The sequence below is a fragment of the Mustela nigripes genome, chromosome 4, assembly GCF_022355385.1.
Source record: "Mustela nigripes isolate SB6536 chromosome 4, MUSNIG.SB6536, whole genome shotgun sequence".
In the NCBI taxonomy this organism is placed as follows: Eukaryota; Metazoa; Chordata; class Mammalia; order Carnivora; family Mustelidae; genus Mustela; species Mustela nigripes.
Window position 1 is genome coordinate 68,133,711 of NC_081560.1, and position 14,484 is coordinate 68,148,194.

The window sequence follows — 14,484 nt, forward strand, 5'->3', positions numbered from 1 at the left end:
ACACACTATATGTTCATATTCCTTTGCTTGATTTAAGCCATATTTCTTGGTTATTCAAATAATAAAAATTGAAACATGATATACAATGACCTCCAAGAACTAAATAGCCAAGAATTTAGTGATGTTGGAAGAGTGCTCTCAGTTACTTGAAGCGTTAGAGCATTTCCTTGGTTTAGCAGTGTTGTGAGTCTGCTGAGAACTCTCACATACACAAAGGGCCAGGGACAGATGACATTTCACCTGACACCCAGACAGTCCTCCAACCTCGTGTCCACCTATAGTAGGCATGGACACTGATAGAAACCCACAGATAATGTGCCCAGGAATCTCGGGAAATCAAAATAAATGATAACTAAATAAACAAATAAAGACCCACTTTGAGATGCATTGGCTTAAATATAGAAAGAAGAAAAATGATACTCTTGTAAAACACTGTAATAAAATGTGCTCGTCACATTCGGAGGTACCCGGTGGCATACTGGCAAATGTCTCTTAACGGCTGCGAAAACAAGGGAGTGTGCCCCTGGTTTGTGACATTTGCCAGTTGTTACGGTGTAACTACTCCCACCATGGCTGATTTCACTGAATGCAAAGTTGGGAAGAGACACAAACGAACCGGATCTCCTGAGCTTGAGCATGAGCTGGTACAAATGCCCAACTGCAAAGGTATTATGCACCCCGACAGCTAACTTCCATCTTACAAGAGAAGTAAACTCCTTTTCTAAGACAGACTTTTGTGTTTTATTCTTTGGGGAAAAATTTTCCATTCTGGAGCTATCTTTTAACCTGGGACGGTATATTTCCTTCAGGGGGAAAAAAATCTTTTTTAATATAGAAGACCTCATCCATCATAGAATATTTGCAACTTCTTAATACTGAGAAATGCAACAAATCTGCTTTTTCTTTAAACAGGAACCTTTACGTGTTCAAACTTATTTAAAATTAAATGCTTATTGTGAGTCCCCAAAAAAGTGAAAAGAAAACGAAACAAACAAAGACAGGACATTTTAATACCAATTTTAAACAAAAATTAACCCAAGGCAACTTGTTAGTAGAGGGGAAGGATGATTAGGATCTAGTCAAGTGTAGCTCCCACCACAGAACGCACATGCCCCAGCTTGAAGCCGAGGTGTGGGTGTATGTTTGTATCTTGGTTTCAGGGAAGTAACATTTTGCGATAATAGGAATTTAGAAAGAGAAATCAAAAGCCACTTTTTGTGGTGTTTTCCACAAAGAGAGACTTTCTTCAAGGTTTCACATTATACAGAAACTAATGGAAGGAAATAAACTTCTCCAACTGGAAGCTCAACAGAAGGGGGGAAAACCTGGGAAACGACAGCTCCAGCATTTCAACACAAGTGTCGCAAAGAAATAATAAAAGGAGTAACAAAAGAGCAGACATATACCCAAGTTCTGAGTCTGACTGCAGCTGGAGCACTGAGGGGTCTGTGTCCCACTGCAGGGTCCTAATCGTGCAGCACAAAGGAAAAAGAACACAGAGAATTAACAAAAGGGGAGGAAAACAAACCAAACCAAACCATGTCATTCATCAAGGCAATGGCATATACAGTACATACATAGAACATCTCCCCACTCCCCCCGCCCCTCCATCCCCAGGTGCAAGGATGACCCCATGAATATCAAGTGACAAAAGAAAGCGAGGAATTGTCCTTCCCTTTGAATGTCTGTTTGGTACCGGAAGCTGTGAGTGTTTTCACGGAGGGAAGCCCAAAGCTAACTACTCAAACTCTATATACCTCCTCACCCTTTGTTGTTGTTGTTGTTTTGTTTTGTTCTGTTTTCTACTCAAGCTGGACTGATTTGAGCATGCAAGCTGGTTCATGTTTCTCGGATACCCCAGAGCCCATCCACACCTGGGAGCACCAAGCATCTCCCATGGGGTGAAAAGAACCAAAGGCAAGGCGGCAAACGGGTGAGAGCCAGAGTGTCTGGGGGAGACGGTCAGGCCAGGTGGAGCCTGCCATCAGGTTCCTCTGCTCAACTTCTGGCTTCTTCAGGTCCGTTACTGCAAGAACAATGCACTGGATTTTGAGGCTCGTGGGTATTTTGGTGTTGTTTTTTTTTTTTAATTTATATATTACACTGAGATGATCACTGATAATAGCATTTGTCTCAAGATGCCGGGGGTCGTTTACATCGTTTAAATATTTCACAAGAGACCACACAGGGTCTCACCAGTTAGCAAGGCATTCAGTTTTCCATGTTATTTCTCCTTCAAAATAAAGGGGGATAAAGCAGCTCTTCTAGAAACCGAGTGCATGCAGGAAACTGTCCCGAATCCCATGCCCTCCGCTTCATCTCAGCAAGGCCCACGGACCAGGATCCCCAGCCGCTCCTGGAGCTTGTCGGAAGCGCGGGCTACAGGCTCACCGCAGACCCGCTGACTGCACACGATGGTTCAGTAAAGTCCCGGGCCATCTGCGGGCACCCTGAAGTTTGAGAAGCCCTCCTCGTCTTCCTCGTCTGTGAAGACTTACCGTGGCTTATGAGACAATTCAATTTTAGGCTGACCTGGCCTGTGGCCATCTTCCAAACTTACATTGAACCACGGCTCTCCTTCTTCTCTGTGTCCTATTGGATGTCCTAGCCCCCTAAGAGTGTCTGTGTGTCTTCCCTCAAATGCCATCTGCTCAGAGAGGCTTTCCTCCCCTCACTATTCTGTAGCACTTCCTTCATCCCCTCCTCTTACAGCCCTTTCCTTTCTTCATAACACCTATGTTTTTTTGTATTATACATCCATTTATGTACTACTGTTTGCTGTTTGATCCAGATTTGAGCCTCATAATGGGGGGAGGCTCAAACACAACGCATGGATGAATGGATGGATAGATAGATGGTCTTTCTCTGATTTCCTATGAGGATAATACACAATTATACCTACAAAACTCCAAGCAACTATTTGAACAGAAGCTTTTTGGGATGCCTGGGTGGCTCAGCTGGTTAAGGGTCTGTCTTTGGTTCAGGTCAAGATCCTAGGGTTCTAGGATCAAGTCCTGCATCCGGCTCCCTGCTCAGTGGGGAGCCTGCTTCTCCCTCTGCCTGCCATTCCCCCTGCTTGTGCCTGTGCCTTCTCTCTTTTGACCAAAAAAATAAAACAAAACAAAATAAAATAAAATAAAAATCTCAAATAAAACCAACAACAACAAAAGTAGCTTTATTTCTTACTACCACGTTCACCCCATAACTACTATTGAGATTTCTCTGAGTCAAACCCTACGCGTGTGACAGATGCCATTTAAGTTCCTCTTCCTGAGGCAGCAGAATGCAGGTCACAGCTGCCCTTACCAGCTCTGGCTGTGCTCCTGTCCTCTTAGGAACATTCTGAAACCTGACAACTCGAGTCCAGAGAGAACTAACCTGCCGCTACTCCTTAGACCCGAGCTTCTCAAATCTCAGTGCACACACACGTACTTGGGAACACCGTTTGAGCATGCAGATTCTGGTTTAGTAGGTCTGTGACATTTCTCAGAGGCTCCAGGGATTATAGATGTTGCAAGTCTGTGGACCACACTTGGAGTAGCAAGGTCTTGACTTAGATCAGTGGTTCTCAAACTCTGACAAGGTTCAGAATGATGTGGAGGACTTATGCTAAAATACGGAACGCTGATCTCCAACCCCAGAAATTCCGATTCAGTATGGCAAGGGTGCATTTGTACTCTAACCAGTTTCCAGGTGAGGCTTATAGCTGATCCTGGAGCCACGTTTGCAGAATGACTGGGCCAGGCTAGTGCTTTCCTTAGTCAGCAGGAGACAGCGTCACTGATCCTCAAATATGTCAGCCTCTAAACCCATGATTAACTCAAGCCTGGCCTAAGGCCCAGGCCCCTTTCCGACCAATTACATCAGAATGTGCAGAGCGAAACCCAAGCATCTGTATTTCGGAAAATTCTCCAGGTGATTCTAAATGTGCAGCCAAGGGTGAGGACCCCTGCTCCCGACTCTTTCTCTGCTCAAAAAAAGCAAGGCCTTCCAGGTTCTGGGCACAGATTCCTTCCCCTTGTTGGCGAATGTAATGGTTATAAATAGTGGAAGTAACAGACTCCATTACAGTGATTCACAGCGGCTGTTCACACGTCCCTGGGGATCAGACCTTTCATCTTTAAGGGCATTTCTTTGGCTACAGACAGAGCAGCAGCCTCTGGCTCCAGCCGGCTGTGAGGAACATTCCTCTATAAGGGGTGGGGTCAGCTACTTTGCCCTCAATTTGCCTGAAGGTTTCGGATGGGATGACCTTGTTTGACCTTTTCCACTTCTGCCAGGCAGGTGAAGAACGCAGCCGCTCCCAGGTGGTCTGGTTGTCCTGTTACTTATTGGACAGCTCATCTGAACTCACTGTATGCTTAAGAAGTAAAAATGATGATTCCATCAGAATCACTCACTTAAGGAGTCAACAGATCAGCAGTCCAAGGTTGGCACTGATTCAGGCAGAGCAACCAAGGTGGTCTCTGTAACCGACCCACCGCAGTCCTGCCCCGCCAGTCACACATGTATTATTTGGTGAAAGAAAGAGTCATCATTAGCAATGAGCAGCGAGGTAAGGTGTCAAGCCAATGATGCAATCAAGTATGCTAGTTTTATCGTCTTCTCATTTTTCCCATTGTTATCTGTGGGGTGGTCAGGCTTGTACAGAACGCACTTTCCCTTAGAAAAAGCACTTAAAGCCAATACATCAAATGGGCAAATGTTATTTGTGTCTCCAAGGGTCACCTAGAAATGTGTATTGAATGTTTGCTGAATTCCTTCTGTGCAAGCTCGCAGAGACCCTTCTCTATGGGTGGCAGGACCTTGGACAGGGCCCCACCGGGAGAGGAAGGTATTGGGGCTAGGCTCCACTGTGTGTCCTGAGGAAGGTCTCTGACCTCGGCAAAAGGAGGAGGCAGCCCAGAGACCCTTTAAAGCTTTTTTTCTGATATTTGAAAACATCAGATGATGATTAAACTGCCTTTCAGTTCTTTCTTTTCCAATTCGTATACTTTTATAACCAATCGACATACACCTTAACTTCCCAAACATCTTAGTATCAAGCTAGTGTATCACTGAAAATAAAATGATGGTTCCCCCTAAACCTTCTTGGGCAATTTGAAATCATGGCAGGTGTTTTTGTTTTTTTTTTTTTTTTAATAAAAGAAGGAGTAAAATCAAGTAAATAAACATAAGTGAACATAACATATTCCCACAAATTATCATATAGAAATCACCCTATTTACCATAGTAATCAGTTCTCATTTTCAGTCATTTCTGGAATGGACCAATCAGTGCATGCAGGGAGAGAATATTTTTGATAAGGGCATTCATTTACTTATTCAATAAATATCTATTAAAGACCTCATAGGTAAAATACTGTGATAGAGGATGAAAAGAATTCTAAGGAAACTACAACTCTTATGAAGAGATAAAAATATGTATAAATAATTTAGCAGAACACAGCAGAAAGTAAAACATACACAGGTGTGCTCTGGGAAAGCAGCACACCAAGTGGGCACTTAAGAATGTTACATTTTAGTGAAGTAATGAGACGTATGAATATTTATACGTAATGATATGGGGATAACCAATACAAAAAAAGGAAATAGTTGTCATTACTTGCCCAGGGCCTGGCACAGTTTAAAGTTTCAATAAATGTTAGCTGAAAAAAAAATAAACAAATGCCATAAGAACGATTAATAATGATAGCTATCATTTCCTTTCAATGAATGTGTACTCTGTGCCCGCCAGCCAGGCCCTGGACTGTACTTGGATCATCCCTGGAAGCCAGAGCAGGGAAAGCCCCTCCCTCTGAAAAGATCAGAGATTCATGTAACCTGGTTTTGGAAGGCTGGGGTGAGGATCTGGACATAAACTCATTTTCATCCAGGCCTGGTTTGTTGGACTTCAGCCGCTGAGTTGGTTTCCTGGGTCTAATTAAGAGTCTGCTATGTTTTAGATGTCGACTTACCAACTTATCATGAAAACAGTAACTGCCAGGGGGAACACTTATACACGACCGATAAAGCCTTCTGTCCTTGAAGGGCCAGTTCCTGGGAAGCCCGAAGACCAGCTGGGTCTTTGGGATTGGAGAAAGTGCATCTGAATGTTTTACTCCTACAGCTTGTCCTTGCCCTACCGCCGAACATGTCCACCTCCTTCCACAGGACCAGACGTAGCCCCATATTATCAGTCTCCCCTACCCCTATCCCGTTACTGGGATGCCCAACTAAACACTTTCTGATTGACACCATCTTCGTTTAAGTACATCAGTTAGATTTTGTCTGCTGTCCCTACATGGAAAATCATCCTGGTGTTATTTGCTTATTTTTAAGTGCTGCATTTGTCTGTACTCATCAGTTTTAGGTTATTTCTTAGGTTAACTCTCTGACAATCTAAGGTACGATTTCTGATCTTGCACGGGAAACAGCACCCAGTAATTCTCCATCTATTCTGGACTAAGGAGCCTTGTCATGGTTGTATGGTCCCATAGCTGGACTGGCAGTTCTGGACGGGTCCCAGCCTTGTTTCAAAATACTAGCTACAGAAGCTTCCCACACCATGGAAAATACCCATTCACTAATGTGACCCTAAATATACCAGCCAATGTAGCCCTCAGCATCTCATCTAGAAAGGCCTAACATGTAATATTTAGTTTATAATTTGGGAGACAACATGGTTTTTGTTACTTTAAAAAAAAAATAGACAAAACATCAAAATTCTTGAAGTTAGCATTGACCTAGTCAGAGACTAACCAAACTTTATATTTCAAACATTCTACCAATTCATCACTAATTTCTTACAAAATTCTCCCTCCCTTGGTTCAGCTTTTTTGCTCAGTTTCACTTTATTAGACAGAAGTAAATATTCAAAACCAATCCAAAATAACAATAATCCCTGGCCATTTGTTCAGAATATATATAACTTAGGAGTGGAACACATGAAGTCTGTGTTACTTATACCCTGCTCACTGATGAGTGTTTAACTTCTCCCTCTTCAGCTCTGACCAACTAGTAAGTTGCTAGTTTCCATTCTTTCCATCTTTATTAAACCTCTGAGTAGAAAGCTTTGAAATTCTTGCCTGAAGAGTGTCTTTGCCTTGACCTTTTCTTTGGTTATAAGAAAGTAACGTTTGAAAAATATTTGGAAGGCATGAGTTAAGAATTCTGTCATTTGTCACGCTAACACTCCACTCACATACACTGCTGGAGGCATTTAAAATCAGTATAGTTCTTTCGAAATTTGCAGTACACCAGTGGACAGCAAGAACCATTAACATAGAATTGTTCCTGGACTGGACTGGTTTTACTTCCAGAAACTCAACCTATGGAAACAAAGCATCACAAGCAATAATAATAACAAAAATGAAGGTGACGATGGTGATGAGGATGATGATGTGATGGTGACAGCCTCTACGTCATTAAAGTCCATGGCCAGCTTTGGTATGACCCTATTCCTTCCATCCCCAGAAAGCTACGCACTTCCCAATCAGGGTCACCCCTTCCCTCATCTCTGTACTCTAACCCCGGTTACTCCACAGCTGTCTCTCCATTTTCTGCCCAAAATAACCACAAAGTCCTTATCACCACTGGGTTCCAAGTCCACTTTTTCACATGCCTTTTGGACATACCCATCTGCACGCCAGAGCCATCTTACCCTTCTCATCCCCTCCTTTGTTTCCTTTTCCACCCTGCAACCTTAGATTAGACCTTCAGGCCTTTACGTCAGACCAATCGTTGCCCACTAGTCCTTACACCTTGAAAGCATTATTAAAGTAGTGTCCCATGGGACGCCTGGGTGGCTCAGTTGGTTGGACGACTGCCTTCGGCTCAGGTCATGGTCCCAGAGTTCTGGGATCGAGTCCCACATCGGGCTCCCAGCTCCATGGGGAGTCTGCTTCTCCCTCTGACCTTCTCCTCGCTCATGCTCTCTCTCACTGTCTCTCTCTCAAATAAATAAATAAAATCTTAAAAAAAAAAAAAAAGTAGTGTCCCAGACCTCACCTAGACCTGTGGTTAGGTACCTGTGTTTGTAATGAGTTACCCCATGAATTCAGTACACAGCCACTCGGTGTGGGAGCCAGGGATGGCAATTATCACAAAGGCCATCCTCCTCTCAGACTTAGCTCTTTTCCCACTGGCTCCTTCACATGCATTCTGCCTCCCACACTCTCCCAGCCTTTCCTTCTGTGGACACTTTTCCCATCATCTGGAATGCTCTTTCTCCCAGATCCACTTGCCCAAAGTATATGCATTCATTAAGGTCCAGCTCAAATATCATGCTCTCAAGATATATTTGTCCTCAATAACCTCATTCAGAAATAACTTGTCTCTCTCTGGGACAGGAATATAGATATACTTGGGCCTCTTATTTTGCAGTTCTCTATGCTCATCTACAGTCCAAAACCTGGATGGAAGACCAAATCTGAGGATGACCTACAGGAAGTAATGAGTACTGTCATAAAGCCCAAGGACCTCAACATCAAGCCAACAGTGTGTTGCACCCAATCTGACTTTTTGCCCTGAGTCCAAGGACTGGATTTCTGCCTTGGTTCTGTGACAAAGTCCCTGCCTTATAGCTCAGTCCTATAACCACTGTTGGGAATTCCCCTTCAGCAACGTCCACCTTCGGACAACTGGGCCATGAATCGTGAGCTATGCTGCTCTACCTCCTCTGTCCTCATCCCTCTAACTCAACCTGCACCCATCACACCCAGTGTTCTGTAAGCTGTGCACCACACGCACATGTGCTCGCACATGCACAGACACGCAAATTAATAAATATTTATCGAGTACCAAATATGTGTCAAGACTCTATGTAGGGTAGGAATGAACCAGAACCACTTGTCCCAAGTGAATATACTACAAATTAATTACAGATGATTTGGGAATAATGGTTTATGACATTATTGCCCATCTCTCCAAGTACAAATATTTGAGAGCTGTAATTAGTTAGCAACATTTCCTTAGATGGCTTCAAATTAAATCTGTCAATTTGCTGGAAGCACGTTCTTTAGAAGTGAGAAGAATTCCTTATCTTTATATTCCTTGCAGGTCTAACATTTACTATATCTTTCACACAATAAATCCTCATCTATTTAGTGAGTGAGTGGATAAAAGAAGAAACAAAGGAATGTTCTTTACTTGCCACTTCTGCTGACGGGCGTGAAGGCTGAAGGAGGCAAGCTGATTCCTAAAGAAATAGTTTTTACTTTCATTTTACTAGAAAATGAAAGAATAAATCGGGGCATGTCTGGCCTCAAATCCTTCATCTCTCCCAAGCGGAGATTTGTGCGGAGACTAAAAAGAAGTCCAGCGATCTTTGCTACCAAATGAACTCAGCAACTTTATTTCATCCTTGAAGCAACTGCCCTGAAACGCAGCTCTTCCCATTCTTTCCTCTGAGGTGGGAGAGACAGCGCGAGGGCAGAGCACCAAACTTCCCCAAATCCCAGGGTGTCTGAATGCTTTTAACAGGAGGCTTCTCTGTCAAAGAAGTCAGAAGGCACTAATCAGATACAGAAAATGGTCTGGACCTGTGTGAGCAGAGTGCCAAATAGAAAGAAAGTCTCCAGTTGGGGTTACCCCCAAACACCTATGTTTCTAAGTGCTGTTTCCAAAGGTAATCCGCTGAATAATAAGAACATTTAAAAATCTGTCATATCACTCAATCTGTCACTGTCATTTACATGTTGTCAGTTAATTAAGGATGGCACTGAAATGAGCTAATGTTTTACTTCCCAACTTCAATTATTTCCTTACTTAGGACGACAGTGATGATGATAAGATCTTCTGATGTCAGAAATAAAACTAGAATAGTGCAATACATACTTCTATTGGGTTCTTCAACATTTTTTTTTCTTGGTATACTGTGTGGGAATCTTCATTCTGTTGGCTAATATCCGAGTCCTAATGTGGAACTCCGCCACCAGCCACAGTGGGCTGTGCATGGACCCCATCTGAGATGGAGCCAAAGCGGAATCTAAGATTTCCCACCATGGAGGAAGGACATGTTTTCCCCAGATCTTTCCCAGAGGATCTGCTGTCAAGCAAACAGTCTCTCAACAAGAAAGCTCAGCAGCCCCTCGTTTACTGGATCCTGTAATCATATGTGGATGCTTTTACCGAGTGCTCTCCTGAAGACAGAGGAGTAAGAGATCAAAAATGTTCAACCAGCTAATGAGCTACAGAAGCAGAAAATCCTATAGTGTGTCTTTTATTCTAATTTCCAAGGAGACTGACTTTTAACAAGTTTTGTAATCGGTAATATCTGCCCTCCTGAAGTCAATTAAACTAGTGGCAATCTATCAACTTCTCTTTACATAATGACAGGCTTTTTTTAAAAAAGTGTATATAAAGATTTTATAGGCTTATTAAATGTCCTCCAAGGTTTTACATTATTTTATTGTACTTTTTCACCTTTACCCAAACCTTAGATTCTTCCCTTTAGCCTCTGATTCATCGGAGCCCCTTAGAAGATGGTGATGTTTTCACCAAAAAAGGATCAAAAGTCCTTTGAGGCTTATGGAGTGCTAGAGAATCCTATGAAATCCAAATGTGGATACAAATGAAAGTCCTGAGGATTTTCTGTTGGGCAATAAGGTGGTGTTGCTTCTCAGCACATCTTCCTCTCTTGAAATCATGGAGAAAAGAAAGTGATAACCATGTGCTGCCCACAGAGCTTGACTACAAACATATTAGTCTCGTTTCCTTATTTACATTCACTAGAAGGTAGATCGGGGACAGAGTTTATCAAATATTTAAATTTTACCAAAGTATCCTATCAACATGAAACATAATATTTACTATATAGAAGCCTAATGTTTAAATTGAACAGCACAGGGTCTGCAGGCATCTGCTCCTTGGTTCCGAGTTCTAATCTCAAGTGCACAGGAGGCGGAAAGTGTGAATGACCTTGGTACCTTTGTTCCCCTGTGAAGTGCTTCAGAAGACATTTATTCTGCCCTGAGGATCCCTTGGGAGGGGCCTTACCTCCCTAAAGCAAATCTATGCATGTAAGAGTTCTGGTTAATAGATACTGATCTCTGAGAGGACGGGAATCTATTTTAAATACAATAAGATTATGTGGGGGGCACTTGGGGAAAGCTGAAAATAATACAGACATTACATAAGATAAGAACATATGGAAATGGGAAGAGGGGCATTTGATTAGAAAAGCAAATTCAACAGTTCATACAATGACATGATTTACCATATACACACTGACATATACACTGTGCGAAGGAATACACACTAAGGTGTTAAGAGTGCTAACCGCTGGAGCGCCTGGGTGGCTCAGTGGGTTAAAGCCTCTGCCTTTGGCTCAGGTCGTGATCTAAGAGTCCTGGGATCGAGCCCCACATTGGGCTCTCTGTTCAGCAGGGACCCTGCTTCCTCCTCTCTCTCTGCCTACCTCTCTCCCTACTTGTAATCTCTGTCTTTCAAATAAATAAATAAAATCTTAAAAAAAAATTTTCTCTAGTTTTGGCCTGTCCATATGTTCTAATGGTATAAAAGGCACTGATGTTGTTTCCATAATAATAAGAGATTATTAAAAATAAAATGTGGGGGGGGGGACTTGAATATCCCAATTGTTTGGAAAGTAGATCTTAATGAAGTGTCAAGACCAGATGGCCAAAAAAGAAGATAGAAATTAATTCTGTTACTATCCTCATCCGCCATGCTACTTCTCACCACAGACAGACATCAGCAACTTCCCCTTCTGACTATTTTGTTAAAGATATTGCAAGATATGTGCTCCTATTGTAATCGTAGATTATATAATATGTTATCAAATTAACACATGCTTTATTTTTTAAATCACTTGGAAAATTTTCTTCCTTGAGTCAGGTTTGCGATAGGGCGTTGCCTCCACACTGGTGGCCTGGTGATCTTGACAAGGTCGACATACTTTCCTAGATTTGTACAGGCTAGTATGGCCTTCAGTTTAGTGGTATTATTGAGAACACTAAGGAATCTTGACTAAACATAAGAAGGGCCCTAGTGCAAAGCCCTCCATGAGCAATTCATGGGAAGGAGAAGAATAAATGTGGGCGAACGATTATTATTACCTAGATAATCATTTCTGGTGGAATATATAAAGGTTAGGCATTAAGAGTTGGGTAACCCAGAAAGGGGTCTCCAGGGACACAGACCACAATCTGTCTTTGGCCTTGTCATGTTCAATGTTTTCACATGCTTACTTGGATGAACATACAGCATCATCAAATTTGAAAATGAACACATGTTTTATGAGAGAATCTAGAAAGATCTCTTTCCATTGGAAAAGTGTGACTAATAAATTACAAGAAAGAAGAAACCAACAATAAGAACTAAAACTCACATACAACAGACTCTTTCCTAAGTGCTTTACAGATATTAATTTATTTAGTCCTAATAATATCTTTCAGGGTCAGTCATGTATACATCACTTATATCCATTGTTGTCAGACATCATGTGGGGTAGTGGTATAGATTGTGAAAATTTCTATCAGTCTGTCTGGGTTAAAACCTAGCACTGTGTGAATTTTAAAAATTACTTGTTTCCTCTGTGTCTCAGTGTCCTCATCTGTAAAAATTAGGATAATAGTTGATTCATTCAACCCACATTTATCAAAAACTCACTATATGGATACAACCTCAAATATCACTTCCTGACTTCAAGGAACCTGCCATTTCCTGCAGAAGAAAGACATATATTCAACTAAACATAAGTCAACTTTAAGGGCTATATAGTAATAAATGCTTCACCCTTGTGTATAAAAGATAGAGGCTATTGGTCTCTGATTAATATTCTAATCATTTTGAGAAAAAATATTTTTATTCTTCATATTTTTAAAAGTTTTAAAATATGACAATAGGTGTTTTAATTTCACAAGTATCATTAAACTATATCCGACCATGATCACTTTTTTCTTATTGGACCTTTTCTATATGCTGAATTACAACAACATGTTTTCTTATACTAAAATATCCTTGAATTTTGGGGGGCACCTGGGTGGCTTAGTGGGTTAAGCCTCTGCCTTCGACTCAGGTCATGATCCCAGGGTCCTGGGATTGAGCCCCACATGGATCTCTCTGCTCAGCAGGGAGCCTGCTTCCTCCTTTCTCTCTGCCTGCTTCTCTGCCTACTTGTGTTGTCTGTCAAATAAATAAATCAAATCTTCAAATAAATAAATAGAATCAATCTTTAAAAAACAAAACAAAATATCCTTGAAGTTTTTAATCAATACTAGTTAATCATAGCATAATACCTTCTTTTTTTTTTTAGCAGAGAGAGAGAGAGAGAGATAGGGAGAAGGGAGCAGGCTCCCTGCCTAGCAGAGAGCCCTATGCGGGACTCGATCCCAGGACCCTGAGATCATGACCTGAGCTGAAGGTAGAGACTTAACCCACTGAGCCACCCAGGCAGCCCCGTGTAATACCTTCTTAATATTGTGTTGGATTTCAGTTGTACATAGTATATTCAGGATTTTAAAATCTGTAAGTAAAACTAGGCTTTCAAATGTTTTATTAATAAAATTGATTTTTTTTTAATTTCTAAGAGCTTGTTCTTTGCCCAGTATCATTAACTGAGCAATGATTAATTGCTTCTACCAAAGTTAAGAGAAAGAAAAATTCCACAAATGTAAATTGTAAATGAGAAGCAGGTGACGGCAACAGAAGCAGAAACTGCAAAACAAACTAACCCTTTAAAATTAAATTACACTAGTATAATTAAAAAGTGATTATATATTTCTACCTTCTATTAGATTTTAAAACATTAACTCAACTGATCTTAAAAATCAATAAAAGGAATTTTCTTTATACTTGATTTTGTTAAAACCCTGTTTTAACCTTTTTAGTATAACAGGGCATATAGAGTGTGCCAGTTTGCAAATTAGGGGGTTGCATAAGAACTGTTTGTCGGGGGGGCTTAATAAAAAAAAAAAAAAAAAAAAAAAAAAAGAACTGTTTGTCAGTTTTGGCTCTGTAGAGAAAATTTCAGTTTTGGTTTGAGATTCTGGCACATGGATGACAGAATATATGTGCACCTTTTCGTAGGACCAGATGTGTTCATTTGATTTCTGAGTTATCTTCTGAAAGATTTTCCACTTTTCAAAGAGCCCAAATTCCACACACTTCAGCAAATTTGTGACTACAGAATTGTACTCTTAGGATTTAGCAAGCTCTTTTCCCAGTCCTATGTTTTATGAAGTGTTAAGGTTAATAGTAATTGTTTTCAAAGATGTTTCTTCTACAGAAAAATATGTTCCAACTGGAATTTTAAAAACTGAAGTATAATGTTCTTCTGAAATTTAACTCTCCTATCTATTTATGGAAACAAAAACATGAATTTACATGGAATTTTCCTTAGTCCAAAATAAGGGCAGGGTTTACTTAGCTAGTCCTAATATCTTCTCCTGAGGCAAAATTTGTGTTCAGTTTTTCTGAGAATCATCATTTCCCCAATGCCGTTTTTCTTGCATTCCTATGAAACCCACGCTCAGCAAGGGATTTG

The 14,484-nt window shown here is 41.1% G+C and overlaps 1 protein-coding gene across 4 annotated transcripts in view; it reads right to left on the reverse strand.

The window, feature by feature from the left end:
* The window catches only part of DYNC1I1 (dynein cytoplasmic 1 intermediate chain 1), a 298,287-nt gene that overhangs the window by 240,216 nt on the left and 43,587 nt on the right, over nucleotides 1-14,484 (reverse strand). For 2 of the 4 annotated variants that reach the window (XM_059396813.1, XM_059396814.1), the window contains exon 5: nucleotides 1,407-1,466. The exons of the other annotated variants lie outside the window; for them this stretch is intronic. In XM_059396813.1, coding sequence (XP_059252796.1) covers nucleotides 1,407-1,466 — 60 coding nt within the window. The remainder of the gene's footprint in view (nucleotides 1-1,406; nucleotides 1,467-14,484) is intronic. 4 annotated transcript variants of the gene reach the window in all.